General features: G+C 30.8%; 1 protein-coding gene across 1 annotated transcript in view; it reads left to right on the top strand.

Moving 5' to 3' along the window:
- Window positions 1–8461: 8461 nt before the first annotated feature.
- Window positions 8462–20259, top strand: part of LOC148301921 (alpha-2C adrenergic receptor-like) — a 98017-nt gene continuing 86219 nt past the window's right edge. Inside the window, exon 1 of the mRNA XM_088272492.1 lies at window positions 8462–9130. Coding sequence (XP_088128618.1) covers window positions 8537–9130 — 594 coding nt within the window. The 5' untranslated portion in view covers window positions 8462–8536. The remainder of the gene's footprint in view (window positions 9131–20259) is intronic.

The raw sequence follows: 20259 nt of genomic DNA, 5'->3' as shown, positions 1-20259 counted from the left end.
ATATATATATATATATATTTATATATATGTATATATATATATATATATATATATATATATATATATATATATATATATATATATATATATATATATATATATATATATATATATATATATATATATATATATATATATATATATATATATAGACATTAATATATAGACATTAATATAAATATTTTAAAACTAAATTGAATTGAGTAATTTAAAATGAAAAAAATAAAAATACCGCTAGATATTTTTGTAAATCTCTATTATTTCCACCACCAATAAAAAAGTAACTATAGATTAAAGCGTTTTACTCCGATGTTTATAATGAACTTGTAAACTACATTAAATTCAGTAAGTTGGAAATAACAATACCTCTTTTCACTGCTCGAATAACTAATAAAGTCATTAAGAAAATTATTAAAATCAACGTTTGAAGCATAATACTACACAAAAAAGGGAAAATTGGACGATGACTAAGAGCGATAGGTTATATTATTCTATGTCATTAGAGTAACTCATTTCTTATTCACTATTTTTGGGCTAATAACATAATTAAATCAGAAAATATGAATTATTTATAATATACCTACTATAAATTATTCATTACGAAAATCTATAATCCATAAATGGATTTTTTATATAAATTTAATATTGGTACAAAAATTATTGAAGTTTTATTTACAACTTATAATTTTTACCTATTTATAAATTTTTTATTTTTATTTTTATTATTTTTAAATTAAACTGAAATATTTGTGTTTTTATAATTCACACAATATTTCGAATTCATATTATTTTTTTGACGTCTCATCAAAGATGAAGAAGAATTTGGAAGTATGAGCATTTACGGGGCTGACGACCGTCATAGGCTGGTTTAAGTGATCACTTTACACACGTGTAACATTCACCAATTCTACCCATTATTTGACAATTATTGGAAGTTCTATAAATATGAACCAATTTAGAAACCTTGTTCTTGAATTACTAGAACTTTTCTAGAGACATCTCTATTGGTAAAATTAGAAAAAAATGTTGTATTTCAAATTCAAACTATTTCTGTGAGCCTAAGCGGCTCATTATTTGAAATAGGTTTCAAATTGTACTTAAGAGTCCGCGACACTAACCACGGGACCAAAACCCGACACTATCTTACTCTAGTTATGATGTGCTTCTGCAAAAAGAGACTTAGATCTTGTGCTAAGAAAGGGATTAGTACTCAATATTTATTTAAAACTAGCTGTTTCTCGGTCAGGTTAAATAAAAAAAGATAAAGCATACATTTTAAATATGTTTGGGAATATATTTCATATGTGTCCGAATTCTTGTTCAAAATTTTGTGAATAAAATGGTCGGTTGGTCATATTATAAGCTACATTAATATTGAAAAAAACTTCTTTATTAATTTTTATGCAGTTTATAATTAGACTTTTTTTACTTACAACATTTTGAATTTGTCCAAATCATTGTTCACAAATCTTAGTTTCTCCACTTTTAACGTTTTTCACATCTGAACATAGATGAAGGAAAACATGAATGTCTGGGTATTTACAGGGTTTTTGACCTGTCAAAAGCTGGTTTGACATTCACCATACTATCCATGATACTAATAAAGTTAAAGGAACTCATAAATATATCAAAAATCTCATATAGATTCGAGTTTATGGCAGCATCTATTGTGGATTCGATAAAGCTCCTGTTAAGCAGAGACCTTTTTATTTAACTCCTAGCCAGATTATTTTCATAACTCCTAGCCAGATTTAGATAACAGTGTGTAGATACAATGCAGTACTCTATGCACCATTGGGTACGATAATGGGTTACAGGAAAAATAAATACTTAACTTGTATACAAAAATCGCTATTTTATAAAAAAAAAACTACTAGAATTTTAAGTAAAACAATAAGAATATAGTTTTTATTCAGTCTTATAATATTTGTCACACTAAAATTTGGTAACTGGTCAAAAAAACTTAATTAAATGCAACTTTGTCAAAAAATGTCAATACAAAACTTAAATCCAATAATTACATATAGGAAAACAAAAATTTCTGACAAATAAATTTTCTCAACATGTATTTCATCAGATAAAAATAACTATCAGTTTTAATATCACGTTTAAATATTTTCTGATATAAAAATGCTTTCAGGAAAATGAAATTCGAAACATTCATCTGAATGATATTATGTAAATATGTACGTATATTTTTTTAAGCTCCACAGATTCTGGTACGAGCTTAAACTTCCAATATCTCCCCCAATATACAAATAACTTATTCAAATAACGCTTCTATTGTCTTAGATAAACTTGATATGCTTGTCATTCGATGTGGAGTTTTTCTGCGAGTTGTTTTTCTTTTCCAATTGTTTCTATTGTTTGCCAAACCAAAGGGTTTTCGTATAAACCTATCCTATTTTCAACCCCTAGAATTTGTACTTTCCATCCCCCAAAAAAGCTCCCGTGACTAAATACTTTTAACTTTGAAATAATGTAACATGAACACGTGATACCGAAAGCTAAACTGGCAGTGCACAACGGGGTCCTGGTTGACTAAATACACTCATTCGAACAACTTACGTACATTCTTCTAAGGGATCGCATTACGACTACATTCAGTCTTCTCCTATTCCTTTGTTGTCATCTCTATGCTTTACATTTATTTATATAAATCTTTTCAAATATTGATATTTTATTTGTAAAACTCATTTGATATTATTTTTTTTTAAATTAAGGTAAACATGTCAATCTGCATCTTTACATAAAAAAATAGTTGCACTGATTCATGTTACACTAGATTTTTTAGGGAAAAAATATACATAAATCAGACAATAATAATAAATAAGAAACTACATTTGTGTTTCTATAATAATCTGTAAAAAAATATTAAACATACTGAATAAATAAAACCAGCCAAATACTCGCTACGTTATTGTTGGTGTGAGATTTTGAGAGTTATCTTTGTTTTTAATAATAATTTGTTATTCAGATGAAACTGGATCTTGTTGTTTCTGTATTTAAATAATGAAAATGTCTCGCTGAAGATTAATAGTTAAGTCCGTATCCTGTGAAGCCTTCAGGAGTATATACGGTATTGTAAGAAATTTTCCGCCTCATTTAACTAACTAACTAACTAACTAACCATCACGCCGCTTCCCCGCAGGGGTAGGCAGAGAGAATAGAGCGCCACACCACTCTGTCCTTGCAAACATTCTTCGCCTCTTCCACGTTCATGCATCTCCTCATACATACCCGCCGATTGTTACGACTCCTAACCTGACCACTTTCAAGTATTTGGCATACCTGATCGTGCCATGTTTTTCTCGGTCTTCCTCTGCTTCTTTTCCCGCTAACATTCGCCTCATAAATTTGTTTTACCGTTCTTTCCTCACTCATTCGTTCTACATGTCCAAACCATCTCAACACACCTTTCTTAATTTTATCGATAATGCTTATCTCAGCTTTGCATTCCTTCCTTATTTCACTATTCGCACATCTATCATACATCGTTTTGTCGCACATTCTTCTGAGAGATCGCATTTCGACTGCATTCAGTCTACTTTCATCCTTCTTTTGCCAACTCCATGTTTCACTTCCATACATTAGAGTTGGAACCAGGACTCCGTTGTGCACTGCCAGTTTAGCTTCCGCTGATAGGTTTTTATTTGCTATAACTGATTTACCAAGGGATGATTTATTTTTTCTGTCATTCAAATATCTGTCACTTTACTCCGGTGGTATTTTCAAAAGTAATGATTTTTTAAAACTAATATAATAATTTATTTAAATAAAGGTTTCTGATAACTTTAGAAATTGATTCAGCAGTCACTTTTTGGCAATACCTATCCATTTTTAGATAAAGTTTTACTAAGTACATACCACTTTTTCTAAAAATATATTCTGACATGTGTTTTGATGCATTCCGCATTATGGTATGTTCAAACACCAGATATATTGATGTTATGTTTTCTAATACGGTGTTTGAAAATGATGCATTAAAAATGTAAAACGACTCATAAAAAATATATACTGCATATTTATATTGTGAATATTTCGATAATTTAATACTCGTATGTACATGTGTATGCATTTACATAATCAATCGTTTAACCCAAATCCGCGTTGACTACTTAAACTCGGATTGCCTCTACTATTTTTTGTTTATTATATAGTCTGTGTGATTTTCGTTTTAAAAAGAGTTTATTCTTTTTAAATTGACTGAAAATAAATCCTGAAATTTTTATAAATTTCATACTGCACTTTCGAACTCAAGGCAGCCTTATGAAAGGCTTTGTGAACTTTCATTGAACGAGGATTTAATCTTTTAATTAGGCTTTTACGTTATACGTGACTCAATGGACCGAGCTTTCCCGCAGCTGTTCGAGTTTTGCTGTAAAAATAATCACTACCAAATTCGGTGTTTTTTTTTTCAAATACGTTTTCACCATATGACTTCATGTTCTGACCATAAAAAGAAATTAAATAAGATTTGTGAAATCATCACAAAAGTTTGTTAAAAATAGTGTTATTTACCAAGTAAAATTTCAATTTAAAATAAATGTTAATTCAATAATATCTTGATATTAAAACGTTGAATATTTTTTATTGATTCGGCATCAACTTTGTGAAATGACATGTTGATTATTAAAAAAAATAGTACTTAATTTAACAAGACTACAATTTATTTTATTACACACCGTTAGTTTTGAAACCTACAGATTTTTTTCATCTACAGGTGAAAAATAAAACTACACAACGAGCAAAAATAAAATATTTAGGTTTGTTAAGAGGTAGGTAGGGTAATAAATAGAGGAGGGAGGGGCTAAAAAACGGGACTTTTTTTAAAAAGAAACATAGATGAAAATATCTGAAGTTTTTGAAATTAGATGTGCAATGAAATAAAACTCGTTAAGTGGTATTATACATATGTTTAATGGAAAAAAAATATAACGTTAAAAAGTAAATCATAATAAATCTTGTTTGTTAACTTCTGTGTTTTGTATTTTGGTATATTTATGATGATAGAATGTGTTTTAATAAGATGAAATGAAAAAAAAAAAGGTTTTCATGTTCTCAAACGCAAATATTTGAATTTATGCTGGAAAATGTTATGTTAGTCTTTTTTCTTTGTATCAAACAAGTCTTTATTTAAAAAAATCGTTGAAAACTAAATGATAATAAATCTTGTTACTTAATTTTTGTGTTTTGCATTTTTGTGCATTTATGATGATAAAATGTGTTTAAATTTGTTGAAATGAAATTCAAATACATACTTTCAAGTTCTCAAACGCAAGTGTTTCAAAATTCCGCTGAAAATTCTAATGTTTGTCTTTTTTCTTTTTTTCAGGCGTGCAATCTGACGTGTGCCGAGTGTAAACACAATGTGCTCTCGGATTACAGCAAGAAGTATGTTCAGGATTCTGGCTGACTTTACATCCCTTGCCGCATTTCTACCAGGACAACATATTCAGGGGGGAGGTTTACAGGCCTCACCGCGAACATAGCTCAAAAGGGGTACATTCAAAATTTAAAACCACAGCATTGTTGTATTTGCAGTTAGATGAGTAAAGAATGAAACGTGAAAAAGCTTGCATCTTTTAAATGGATTTTTATAAATTAGAAAATGTTTAAGTTGATCGTGTGGTGGCTTTGACACATTGAAGATACGCTTGTGTGGAAAAGTAAAGAGGATATTAAACTGCTCGACAGGGGTCGGAGGGGTGAGGAGGGCAAATAAAGAAAACGCATTAGGGGAGTAAGGAATAAGGGAGGAAATAAGGTTCCTGTCGGAGGCTTCCAGGAAGAGATTGTAAAGGAACACCTGCCGCGCTTATACAAACTGGCGTCTGCACTATGATTGATCGCCAAGTGGTCCATTGAGAATCTGGAGAGTTAGATTATTACGGGCCGTATACATGGGCCACAGAAGTGGCAAAATGTGGCATTTCTCAAGAATGTGAATTTACTTCAAATATACCTGCAAGGAATTATATCAAGTGCAGTCGAAACGCGTTAAACTCCTGTGACTGACATTCGAAATAAGTTAATTCAAAGTGATATCGCGAAATTGACTGAAAAAATCGAACTTTTAAAAAATCACAAATAAAAAACTAAATAAAATAAGTTTCCAAATCATCGGTAGACTATTTATTGGAATTGGTTAAAAAAACACAAATTTTTAAACAATTGTTTTATTTTTATTGTAGGAATAGTTAAGAATTGAACGAATATTGAATTGAAGTAACCATCTCGCTGTTAATTATTTTCTCAGTAAAAAATATTTTTAAATGTAAATACATTTATTGTTTAGAGAAAAAAAACGATATTCTCTATTATATGAGATATATGATAATGTAAGTGTATATATTTCTAAAATTCCTATAATCGAGCAATAATAAAATAATGTATGCTTTTATTAATTTTGTTATTTTGCGTCAGTTTCTTAGGGCCTAGAATAAGTGTTTTGATAAAAACTAAATATATCAAGAGTGTATTTTAAGAGGAGACGAAATTAAGTTTCTCGCAGCATTTCACATTTAATTAGTCTCGCAGTATAGGTTTATTAAAATATTTTTGTTCAACACGTTTCGAAAGCTTTCAATTAATTTTGTACTCAATTTCCTCAAAGTGTCGCTCCCAGATGCTGTGAACCGGAGGACCCGGGAGACTTAATTACAAACGAAAATCTTCTTCATCTCGAATTCTCATTATGAAGGCTCTGAAAGATTAGACCGTAGTTTCCCCACACAGCTTCCGACAAAGAAATCCCGCGCGTAAATACCTCTCAACCTTTCCGCTTCTTTTCCCCGTCTGATTCTACTTGATCCGTGTAATAAGGTGAAAAATTTGAGGCGGACTGTTTCAGTATCTTCTTCCGTTTCCGTTTCGGGAATCTGGCCCAGCGTGAACCCGCCCTTAAGGAACAAAAAATCACATTTATCACAACGCGTGGAATCCGCCCCGTTATAATTTTATAGCGCCGGATTAAGGGAGCCACATAGCAGCTTAATAATTTGTCTAGCTCCTGGCTTAGCAAAGGGCAAACGGCGATACAAAAGCGGTCGGTAATGCTGGAATAATTCATTCGCGATTGTTTTGCAATGCCAAAATAGCTAGAAACTCGGCACGGCATTGGATACGGCAAATTCCGTAAAACCGGTCTGGCCTTTTAATATTACCCACTTTTGGCCGAAAGGAGAGCATTATATCTGGCGTCAATCAATCTCCCGAACGTCAAACAACATTTTTGTTACGTTTTCCTTTTGTGTCGGAACAAAAACTTATCTTTTTCCCCAGTAAATATTTTCCTCAAGGCATATTTTCTCAACACACTTTCAAACTGTTTAAAAACACCTATTCGAGTGTAAAATCATTAATTTTTTCAACTTTGCAGTAAAAAAGCGCTAATGAAATCCAAAACTTGACGTTTTTTTATCGTTTAGAAGTGATCGAAGAAAACTTTTTGTATACAATTGAAGGCTGCGTAAATATATAAAATATTTAAGGATTTCAAGGAACCAATATATACGCTTACATTGTCAAATATTCACAATTTATTTGTATAGTAAAATCATAATTTTCCTTAAGAATTTGTAAATTTAACGCGTTCATATGCGTTCAAACAAAAGCTTTGTAATTATTGTATGTATGTGGCGTTTGTTGTTGTTCAATATAATCACTAAGCAATAATTTATTCGTAACGAATTAGAATTTAATCTAAAATCCTAAATTGTATATAAATTACCATTTAGTTTTTCACTGTAATAAGCTAAGAATTATTTCTTATATTTACTTTTAACAGTTCGAAGCTCTCTGCAAAGAAGCTCATCGTTCGGAAAAACGGGTTAAATAATAAGTAGACTAGAATAATCACTATTTATTAGGAATACATAATCATTATTATACTAAATTAATTAGGTAAACTATAATGTCTATGAAAACGTACCATTTATTATACGACTGTATAGTAGTACTGTAAATACTTGTTAGAAAACTATTCGATATTACATATTACGATATTTTATTTTTCTTACCGTTAATGTTCATAAATATATAGTTAGAAGAATTTGTTTTGAATATTGTTGTGTGTTCTAGAAAATTTAATACGTTTTTTGAATATTTAAGAAACGAGATATCTATTTAAAATTTAAGTAATTTTAATGAAACGTAAGCAATTTAAGGGTAATCTGTCTCACATTTAGCGTAAGTAATACATAATTAAAAGTATTTTTAATCAAGGTGCGTAATTATCTCAATATGTATTTGAATTATTTTTAATTTTGAACACTTATCGGTGTAGTTAAATTGTGATTTTTATTGGTATCAACTTCTTGTTTGGGACCAAATCCGATTTCATTCTACAACTTTAATCAAACCTCAAAAGTAATAATAAATATTCTAATCCATCTCTTCCAATACGTACGAACTGTGAACGCTTATAAATAGGAACCTTATAAATGTAATGAAGTCTGTGCCTAAATCTTCGCTTAATGTAATGAAATAAGGATTTAAGTGTCGTTAAGGTTGTCAAAGAGTCCACCGAGTTTGAATGAATCACCTGATTGCCAGGACAACGCGACAAAAAAGGGTGAAAGCCGATTTACCCTATTCGAAGATGCCTAACGGAACCACCCCCTTTTTGGCCAATTACAGCTCTTTCCCCCCCTCCTACTTGACCCAAGACGAATACATGGCCTTGCAAGGTCCAGGGAACGGGACAAGTCAGGATTTGAACCTAACCCTGGGAGCGTACAACGACAGCTATTCTTTAAACCAGACGCTTTTGGTCTTCAATACCTGGTACCCTAGTGGATATTCGCTGTTTCATATCATCATAGCCTCGTTCATAGTGACCATCCTGATGATAATGGTGGTTGTCGGCAACATGTTGGTGATCATCGCCATCGCCACCGAGAAAGCGCTGAAGAACATCCAGAACTGGTTCATAGCGTCGCTCGCGGTGTCGGACTTCTTCCTTGGTCTAGTGATAATGCCGTTCTCTTTGGCCAATGAGCTGATGGGCTACTGGATATTCGGGTACTGGTGGTGTGAAATATACTCCGCCATGGATGTGCTCCTGTCCACAGCCAGCATCATGAACCTCTGTCTCATCTCTTTGGACAGGTACTGGAGCATCACGCAGGTACGAAAATATTTCAAATTATATAAATCATAGTTTTTTGTTAATTTTTGTAATTGTTTGTTTTTTGTTGTTGTTTTTTTTGTTTCGTTTTATTATTGGTTTATTTCTTGTTTTGTTTCGTTTTTTGTTGTTTTTTTTGTTTGGTTCTTTTTACTGTTTTATTTCTTATTTTGTTTTGTTATTTGTTGTTTTTTTTTGTTCCGTTTTTTTTAACTGTTTTTTTTTTCTTGTTTTGTTTTGGTATTTATTGTTTTTTCTAATTTTTGTTTTTTGTTTTTTTGTTTGTATTTTTGGTTGTTTTTTTCTTTTCTTCTTTCTGTTATGTTCAATAGATGGCGCTGCTATTATCACAGCTGTATAAAAATGCATGCATGAATTACTTTAGGAGATTTATTACATTTAACAATTGAATATAACTAACAAACCATCACACCACTTCCCCGCAACGGTAGATGAACATCACACCTGTATTTGCACACAATCTTTGCCTCTTCCACATTCATACAACATACGCGCCGATAGCGACTCTTTTCTTTTCAAAACCATATAATTATTTCGAAGAAAAACTTATTTTTACAATGCAAAAACTGTGTATTGAGAAAAAAATGTATTACGTAAAATGTTACCTAGATTTAGAGAAAATTAAGTTGCGACGTTTTGAGCTAAGATGTAAAATAAATTCTTTGCCGACATCGATACATTGTAAAAAGATGCTTGGTTTTTTTTAAATAATCAAATTGTAAACTTCCGGAAGATGTAACAGATAATTTTTCAATCCATTTAGCAGAGTGTTGCCAGATAACAAGATTATATAAAAAAGCACTTAAGAGGGATGTTTTCTTCTTTTCCTTGCAACACTCGTTTCTAGTAATATTTGGTAAAAAGCCAAAAGTCGAAAGAAACTGATGAATTGGCTGTGCTCTTGGATTCCCTTGTTGATACTATGTACAATGTAAGGAAGCGACTAAAAGAGACGCCTGAATTTTTTTATGTCAAAACCAATATTTAAACTAATCAAGATCACGCAAGAAAACTAACAAACCAACTATCACGGCGCTTCTCCACACAGTAGGCAGAGAGGATAAAACGCCACACCAATTTATCTTTGCAATCGATTTCGCCTCTTCTACATTCATGCATCTTTATACATACACGCCGATTATTACGACTCCTGACCTGAACACGTCCAAGTATACGAAATACTCGATAATGTTAAGTTTTCTTCGGTCTTTCTCTGCTTCCATCACCAGCCACATTCGCCTAATAAATTTTTATAACTGTTTTTTGTTCACTCATTTGATTAAAATGCGCAAACCATTTCAACACACCTTTCTTAATTGTATTTTGAAAAATGTATACAAATTCAAAAATTTGATCGAAACGTTAATACTAGTATCGTATTAGTAAAATGGTACATAATGTTTTTTTTTCTATGACAGGTCATAAGCCCTGAAAATATTCAGACCCTTTTCACCGTCACGTTTGTTGAGATGTAAGAATGTAAGTGTTTAACTGAACAAGTATATGGCAATACTTAAAATGTTTGTACATATATTATGTGATCACTTAAACCCGCCAATACAATGTCGTAAGCACTATAAAAACCTAGCTTTTCATGTTCAATCTAAATAAATAATTCAGATTTGTTGATATTATAATTCAATTTCTATTGTTTATTCTAATTCACCATCAAACCACGACCTCAACACAGGTTATATATACCATTAATAATACATGAGACAGACTCTGGCATGTAAAATATAAATATATATTTTATAAAAATCTAGGAATAAAGAAGAAGGAATATGTTAAGTAAAAACAAGCAAAAATATCACTCACTCCTTTCAAGAACGTCATAATTCAAAAATCGACAATTTTCAGTTGTGCATGTTTTCGGAATGCCCAGAAAATGTACTATATCCCAGCGAAAGAGACATATTTTTAACTTAATATTTACCCGTTACAGGGCAGAAGTATTGTTTTTTGCATTTTGAAGAAAATGTATTGCTGAATTATTTTTTTATACATACTAAATATTTTTCAAATGGAGAAAAAACTTTCAAGTTTAACCCAAAATAAACTGTTGCACAGTAAAAAGTTCAATAAGTGGCTTGATATTTATTTTTAGTACATTTTATTATATTTTTAAACTTAAAAAACGATCTCCTGAAAAATCAAGTTTTTTAAAATTATTTATGACGTTGTTGAAAGGAGTGAGCTATATAAGTATATCGTAATTGTACAGGAGAAAGTGACCAACTAACAAAACGTTAAATGTTCAGGAGGGCCATTTAAGTCACTTTTGCTTGGCAAGAAAATAAACATCAATGCAGTTAGTCATTTTTAATAAGTTAATATATTATATTTCTAAGTTTAAAATCGTTTCAGATTTTATCCGGGCAATATTTAGCTAGTAAGATATCAAATAGTCAATAGAGTGCGCGTATGAAATGTGTGCTTTCTATTTTCTTTATATTTCATGTAGCCAGACTGAGCTACATCAACAGACTTTTAATAAAACTTTTATATAATGTAAACCATAACGTGATTAAGTGTTTGTATCAAAGTTGAAAGTAATATTTTCAAAAACATTTGGCAATTGATGTTTTCATATACTTTAAATAAAATGTGCTGAAAACTTGTAGGAGGTGGGCCAATATTCACAGAGCTTTGACTATTTTAACTTCAGCTTTCTTTGTAAAATACCAGTTTTAAAAAAATTATATATTTTTTCTTCCTTTTCTCTTCTTCTCTGTAAAGATCAATACGATCTGTCAGTGCTACCGCCTGTTCCTCTTGGGATAACGACTGCCAGATTTCTCTCCACTTTTTCAAGGATTTGCCTGGAAGTCTTCGTCCTTCGGGGTTTCCTTGAAGGACGATAGGCGGAAGTGTATGTTCCGATATCCGTTAAAAATATAAATAACGAGAAAAGGCGGTTATTAAAAAAATGTTACTAAATATTGATGCGGCACCAATCGTCATACAATCGCATAAGGCCAATAAAACTTTCGTTACATTTTTGACATCTCAACATAGGTAAACAAGAATATGAAAGTCTGGTTACTACTTATCATAGGATAGGGATAAATGATAATTTTAAACACGTGTAACATTTACCATTCTAACCATGATTATCAACCACACTACTCAAATTTTGGAAGTCATATATATATATGATCGATCTCATGAGATTCCGTAATTAAGTTCATAATAGTCATCTATGATTTCGTTAAGAAAGCTTTTATTTCACAAAGACCCTTTTATTTGAATGCAAAATATGAACTCGGATTATTTTACTTCAATAATAAATGAATGCGGATCCCTTAAAAAAAACAATAGTCACAATGGATTTAATATCTTAAATTAATCAAGATTTGTCACTTAGCTCATTTATTTGTCTTATTCGACTTGTCATAGTTTCTAAATAAAACACCAATAAATCTGATAGACCTTAAAGTCCTTTTGCCTCATTAATTTTTGTGAACTGCATACCTTCTTTCCAGTTTAAATCTTTATTTAAAAAAATGGACATACCTACGCCAAATGAGGGACATTTTGTGATGACATCTCATCACATTCATTTAAATGTACTAGATTAAGATAAATTGAATTAAAAAGTACAGCAGACTGATGGATAAAGTGCTTTTTATTAAAAGTTATGACATTTCATTTATAAATGATTTCCCTAAAAAAAAACATTTAAAAAAATCGCAGCTAATTCAAATTCCTCGTCCGCTTTTGGTCAAGTGAATATAATCAAATTTGAAAACATTATCTTCATTTAGATAAGCCGTCGGCGGCCATTTTGTTTTGCTATCTGTAAAAATTAAATTAGCGACGCAGTCTGCCGCTGTCCTTTGAAAAGGGGAAATAATGAAACGAAAAATGACACGGAATTGTACCTTTCTTCGCCTGGAAAACTTTTAATTATTCGCGGTCATAGTATGAAACGAAAAGTTCTTGCTCAAAGGGTAGGGTAGCTACCCCTTGCTTTATCGAGAGACAAAAAATAGACTTGTAATTTATGAAAAATAGTTCCGACAACACCTGATCGCATCCAATCTTGGCCGTTTATTATTTGGCAAAGTGATCAATCCTACGTACTAGATTCCCGGATATGAAAAACCTAATACACCCGACTTTATTTTACGCGTTAAAAAAATTATCACGTAAAAGAATGAGTTTAAAAAAATATATAAAATTAAACAACTTTTTTTAACCGCTTTCTATTATAAGTACACTTTAACCCACCGGTTACAACAAGAACTTTGTCATCATCAGGGTTTATTAAATTCTAAAACAAAGAACATTAAAATAATCATAATTAATTACACTCCCCTACTAAAAACTAAATCCTAAAAAATACTTTAGTTTAGTTTTTGGTAAGGGAATGTAATGTGAGTATTTTAATGTTTTAGAAATTAATAAACCCTGATGATGACAAGGTCCTTTTTGAAACCGGTAGGTTAAGGTGTACTTATAATAAAAAAGTGATTAAAATAAAGTTGTTAAATTTTATAAAGTTTATAAAAAGTGCCACAAAGTATTTGCGAAAAACATTCAAGAAATAAAATTAAAAAAATTACTGACTGACCATCACGCCGATTCTCATCAGCGGTAGGTAGATATAATAGAATGCCACACCAATCTGTCTTAGTATACAATCTTCACCTGTTTCACGTTCATGCTTTTTCCTACATACCCGCATACAGACACACATACACATGGTAAAGGTATTATTGTGTTTACAACATTTTGAGCGTGTTCAGATACTTGTTCTCAAATCTGAGTTTTCTCCACTGAACAAAAATGAAGAAGAATATGGAAGTCTGGGTATTTACGGGCTAACAACCTGTCATAGGCTTTTCGTTGGTCACTTTATACACGTTAAGCACACAAAAATTTTTGGAACTACTAGATATTTGATCTCATGACACAGTATATATGAGTTCAGATCATAGGAATTTTCACTAGAGACATCTATTGGTGAGTTAAATAAGCTTTTTTATTGAACAGAAACACTTTTATTTTATATCAGTTCCGAATCCAGGATTATAATCACATACATGAGAAACGCCAGAGAATTTAGCTTATAATTTGACCAGATAATTTATTTACAACATTTTGAGCCCCGTAAATGCCCAGACTTCAATTTTCTTCTTCATCTTTGTTAGTGTCAAAAAATAATACGAAAAATAACTCCTGTAATAGGAGATCATCCAGATTTTAGTTTTTGGATGCACTTAAAATGTTGTAGTTATTTTTATATTATGACTTCCATGCAACACTGTCTCGTTTAGCGTTATAATTTATTGAAACCCATCCCTAGCGTTAAGCGAAGTCTTTATTTATCATTACCGTAAATTCTTAATTGTGTTTAATTTGTTGGATGATTTTTCTACTTCAATGAAATAATAATATCGCTGAAAAACGGGACTAAAAGGGAATGGCAGGCATTTAAAGTTTGCAAAGAGTTACAATAACGAAGTACCCACCGTTGTGTTTGGTTTGTATTGTATAATAAAACAGGGAGTTTGTTCCCAACAATATTATATGGAAATAATGACGCCTGCAAGCAAAACACTTTTTTCCTTACATTCAGCGGAAACACAACGATTAATGGAAGGGGGATGAAAAACCTTTTGTTTTGAATAGAAAATGTTAAATAATGCAAATAAACAGAGTAATATGCATTTAAAATAATTTTTATTTAACAACAACATTTTAAGTGTGTCCAAATTCTTGTTCACAAATCTGGAGTATCTCCGATTACAGGAGTTAACTACTATAATGGAGAATGTTGTTACAAAGTTATCCGGTCAAATTATAATCTAAAATAATAAAAATTAAAAGGATATTATCTGGCGTTTCTCGTGTATGTGATTGAAATCCAGAATTCAGACCTCACATACAAACATAAGAGTTTCTGCTCAATTAAAAAGTATCTTCATCTCACTAATAGATGTTTCTCGTGAAAATTCTAGTGATTCCTGTACAATGTTACGAAATTGGATATGATATAATAGATTTATATTATCCACTGACACTTCGTGATGGAATTGCATTTTTAATATATTATTAGATTAAAACCAATATTTTTAGCTTTTCCACTTTATTTTTATTTGACCAGCGACCGGGTTTCGTCGTTACAGACATCATCAGACCAGTCTGATGATGTCTGTAATGACGAAACCCGGTCGCTGGTCAAATAAAAATAAAGTGGAAAAGCTAAAAATATTGGTTTTAATATAATAATATATTACGGATATGATATGAAAAAAAATTACATGAAAAATAACTTTTACTTAATTTTACGATTTTTTACCAGTCAATTATGTATCAATATAATAATATAAACAGAGAGTAGGAAAAAATATTTAAAAATAATCATATCACTCACAAGCATAAACAATGAGTGTGAGTCCCTCTCCAAGCACAAGAGCTAAGTCTTTTATTGGAGATTTATGATTGTCAAATGTAGAAATGTCTAGCAAATTAATTACATTTTAAAATGTTCTAGCTGTTTTATTTCGTCCACCTCGGTAGTGTAATTGTCAGCACGCTCGGCTGCCGTGCTGGAGGTCTAGGGCTCGATTCCCAGTGGGGGGGTCAAATAAATAAAAGTGATTTTTCACTCTAATATTTAATCAATATTACCCTGGACTGATATCTGAAGCGGAGGGCTGATCACCTTTCCTTCATGTGTTAACGATCAAGATAACACTGCGTGTACATGATGCAGTGCCCTATGCACCATTGGGTGCGGATAAGGTTTAGAAGTTTTTAATTAGTAAAAAAAAAAATGTTTGGCAATTTTAAATAAACTTCATGGAAAGGTTTAAGTGTCCAGTTAAGCTGTCTAGTTCGGGCTACGACCGCCAGGCGCCGCCTTATTTATTAAAAATGGTGGGAAAACATAAAACATCCGTTAGGGGTGCTAATTTATGATGGTTTCGTGTAGAAATGTAACGCCATCTAGCGTCGGCGTCTGCGGTTAGTGCATTCCATGTTCCAGCGGAGAGAAATTTTTGTTTATTTTTCATTTCTGTTTTTAGAAACTTGTACAATTTATCAGCTTAAGTGATGCAGCGGCAAGTCTGCCCTATCTTCTAGCAGACATAAAATAAAAACATTTTTTTTATTTAAAAATGAAACAATTCGGTCACTCCTTTCAACAACGTCATATATAAAAAAACTTGATTTTTCAGGAGATCGTTTTTTTAACTTAAAAAATATAATACAATGTATTAAAAATAACTATCAAGCTACTTATTGAACTTTTCACTGTGCAACACATCTTTTAAGGTAAAACCTGAATGCTTTTTCTCCGATTGAAAAATATTAAGTTTAATTAAAAAAATAATAAAATTTTACCTTTTCTTCAAAATGAAAAACAACACTTTTTGCCCTGTAGCGATTAATATTAAGTTAAATATATCTTTGGATATAGTACATTTTCTGGGCATTCCGAAAACATGCGAATGCCCAGACTTTTATATTCTTCTTCGTTTATGTTGATGTTGATGTCGAAAATGTAAATTAATATTATAGTTTATTTATTTGTTGAACTTATTTACTTATAAAAATCTTATGATAGTTATGTTTAAGAATTAGTACATAAACCCTGAGGATGACAAGGTACATGTCAAAACCGGTTGGAAAAAGTGTACCAATAAAAAGTGGTTAAAACAAAATTGTTTTATTTTATATTGTTTATAAAATGTGCCACAAAGTATCTGCGAAAAACATTTAAGAAACTTATACTAGTTGCTTGTGTGCCTCTTAAAAAAAGAGACTAATCTCTTTGTTTGGAGAGGGACTAACACTTCATATTTATTCATTTTTCTTAATATATATTTTTTTTATGTGTTTACTTGTTGAAATGTATGAAAGGAATTTAAAAAAAAAGTTTTTTAAGGCTTAATTTTTTTAAATAACTGTGGAAAGGTTAATTTTTATTTATTTCTTAAGGATAAATATTTCTAATATTAATATTTGTTTTTTTTTTTTGGAGTCATTTACCTTGTTCCAGTCTTGTTAACCTTAATTCCATGTCCCAAAATGAGAAATAGAAATTACTCATCGGGAATATTATATATATATATATATATATATATATATATATATATATATATATATATATATATATATATATATATATATATATATATATATATATATATATATATATATATATATATATATATATATATATATATATATATATATATATATATATATATATATATATATATATATATATATATATATATATATATATATATATATATATATATATATATATATATATATATATATATATATATATATATATATATATATATATATATATATATATATATATATATATATATATATATATATATATATATATGTATATATATATATATATATATATATATATATATCTATATCACTTATGTATGTATTTTTTTTAAATAAATAAATAAATAATTTAAAAAATAGAAATATAGATGTTTTTTAAGGCAATTTCTTCATTGTCATCATCATCTTCTAAAGGCAGCGCCTTGTTGTGTCAGCCACTTGTCTCTGTCAGTCGCCATCCTCTTGAGCTGCGAATAGGAGGAGACGTCCATGAGCCGCTTCAAATCCTGGAAGTATGAAGTTCTTGGGCGGCCTCTTGTTCGTTTTCCCAAGATTCTTCCTTCGAAGATGTTGCTAAGGAAGGTGCTATGTCTAATTGAGTGCCCTATTAGCTTGGCCTTCCTCTTCAAAATATGATTTATAAGCTCTCTTCTTTCTTTTACGTCCTGCAACACCTTTTCGTTGGACTTCCTTACGACCCATGATTTTTTGGTCATCTTCCTCCAAACCTACATCTCAAATGCTTCATTGTAACTAGCCATTAAAATACCTTCGTGAAACGTGTAAATTTTTTTCTTCACATTTTCACCTTCCTATTTTGCATGTTTTATCGTACTGTTCTTTTATACGGAGTCCGACCCGTATAACTTCAGTGGCATGCAGAATTGCAGTATTTTTATTCCTCTGAAATAATAATTAATACCCGTGGGGTTTAACTGGCTCGAGGGGGTGTGGTGCAAGTATGCGCCCTTACCACGACTTGCGGTTGAAACATGTAGATTTTCCATGCACCGTTCTCTCCCCATTATGGTACTTAGTTATTCTGCAATGGTGTCGTGGAACGAAATGCTAAACAAGAAAATTAAGAGCACTAGCACTTTATGGACAGTCGATTAGAAATTAAAATAGAGAGTGGCAATTAGATTATGGACTTCTGCTTTTAATATTCAAGCATCAAATTTTATGAAATTACACTAGGACGCCTTTAGGGACGGACATGTATATCTCTGAAGATGACAAGGTTCATGGATGGACATGTTAATATCCTAACTTATTTTATTCTATTTTCATTTTTATTTTATTTTCTTTATTTAATATAGTTACATTTTTAAGTACAACATAATACAATTTCTAAACATTTATACATATGGCAAACTTATAATTTTGTACATACTATATGCTTTATTTAAAAAAGTAAGATGCTCAATTATTTTGTATTAAATATTTTATATCGAATTATTTTTTTTAACTAACTAACTAACCAACCATCACGCCGCATCTTGCGGGGGTAGACAGAGAGAATAGAATGCCACACCACCCTGTTTTCCACTCTGCATTTCATTTCTTGTTATATCGTTCACTCCTTTCAAGAACGTCTTAAATCAAAAAAACTAGATTTTTCAGGAGAACGTTTTTAAAGTTAAAAATATAATACAATGTTTTAAAAATAAATATCAAGCCACTTGTTGAACTTTTTATTGTGCAATAGATCTTTTTAGGTAAAACCTGAGGGTTTTTTCTCCATTTGAAAAATATTTAGTTGATAAAAAAAATAATTAAAAATACCTTTTCTTCAAAATGCAAAAACAACACTTTCTACCATGTAGCGGGTAAATATTAAGTTAAAAATATACCTCTAGTACATTTTCTGAGCATACAGAAAACATGCACATATGACGTTCTTGAAAGGAGTTAGCGATATGTATGTGATATGTTTTGAAAAAAAAAACAAAAAAAAAAAATAAAACAAAATAAAAACAAATAAAATAAAACCAAAAGAATCAAAATATTTCACGAAGAATCTGTCTGCATATTTGACTCTTCACCTCACACACCAAATTCTATCGATGCCAGTTTTGTCTACCAAGATTCATACATCACCAACAAATGGGCGATTTTGTCCAGTTTGGGAAGCAGCGATATAACACATCATTGTAGCATATTTCCTTTTGTCCTGCGACTCCATTCAGAGCGTCCTAGCTGTGACATTAACGGAAATTTAATATATAATGTGAATCGTTCCAACTACAGAAGATGATCAACCGGAAATGTAAACAATGCACAGATCATTTGTCATACAATTGACACTATCCCTGACTATGATGGATGGCGTCTCGACGGACAGTCTTTAACCTTTGATAAATGGACGATACGAATTGAGAACAAAAACCAGTTGGGAACGAAATAACGATACTCAAGGTTCTCAACATACGAAATAAATGCATCAACAACAACAATTAAAAACCTTTTATGTTTTGACATCTTATCAAAGATCAAAGATGAAGAAGAATATGGAAGTCTGGGTATTTACGGGGCTGACGACCGTCATAGGCTGGTTTAAGTGAACTTAACCTCACCTAACCTAACTTAACCTGGATATCGATTCCATAGTGTAGTCAAACGTCGAAATAAAGATGATAATAAAAATAAATATAATTTTATTCTAGCTTGACGGGCAATGCCTAAATGAACTAATTAAGTGATCACTTAAACCAGCCTATGACGGTCGTCTGCCCCGCAAATACCCAGACTTCCATATTCTTCTTCATCTTTGATATTTGATGAGATGTCAGAAAATAATATAAAAATAACTCTTGTAATTGGAGATAATCCAGATTTTGGGAATTGGACACATTCAAAATGTTGTAAAAAAACCTTAGTGATATAGCGAAAACCTGCATTTTTCATTTTTATTATACTCCATAACACTAAAATATTCTGTAAGACCAAAAAAGACTGGTGGTTTCAAAAGTCTATATTATTGGAGGGCATATATAACT

This window comes from Brachycentrus maculatus, unplaced genomic scaffold (genome assembly GCF_059751285.1).
Source record: "Brachycentrus maculatus isolate JH-2025_06_01 unplaced genomic scaffold, ASM5975128v1 h1tg000501l, whole genome shotgun sequence".
Lineage (NCBI taxonomy): Eukaryota > Metazoa > Arthropoda > Insecta > Trichoptera > Brachycentridae > Brachycentrus > Brachycentrus maculatus.
Note: the sequence above shows the minus strand (reverse complement) of the source record. Positions and strands in the feature narration are given on the sequence as shown.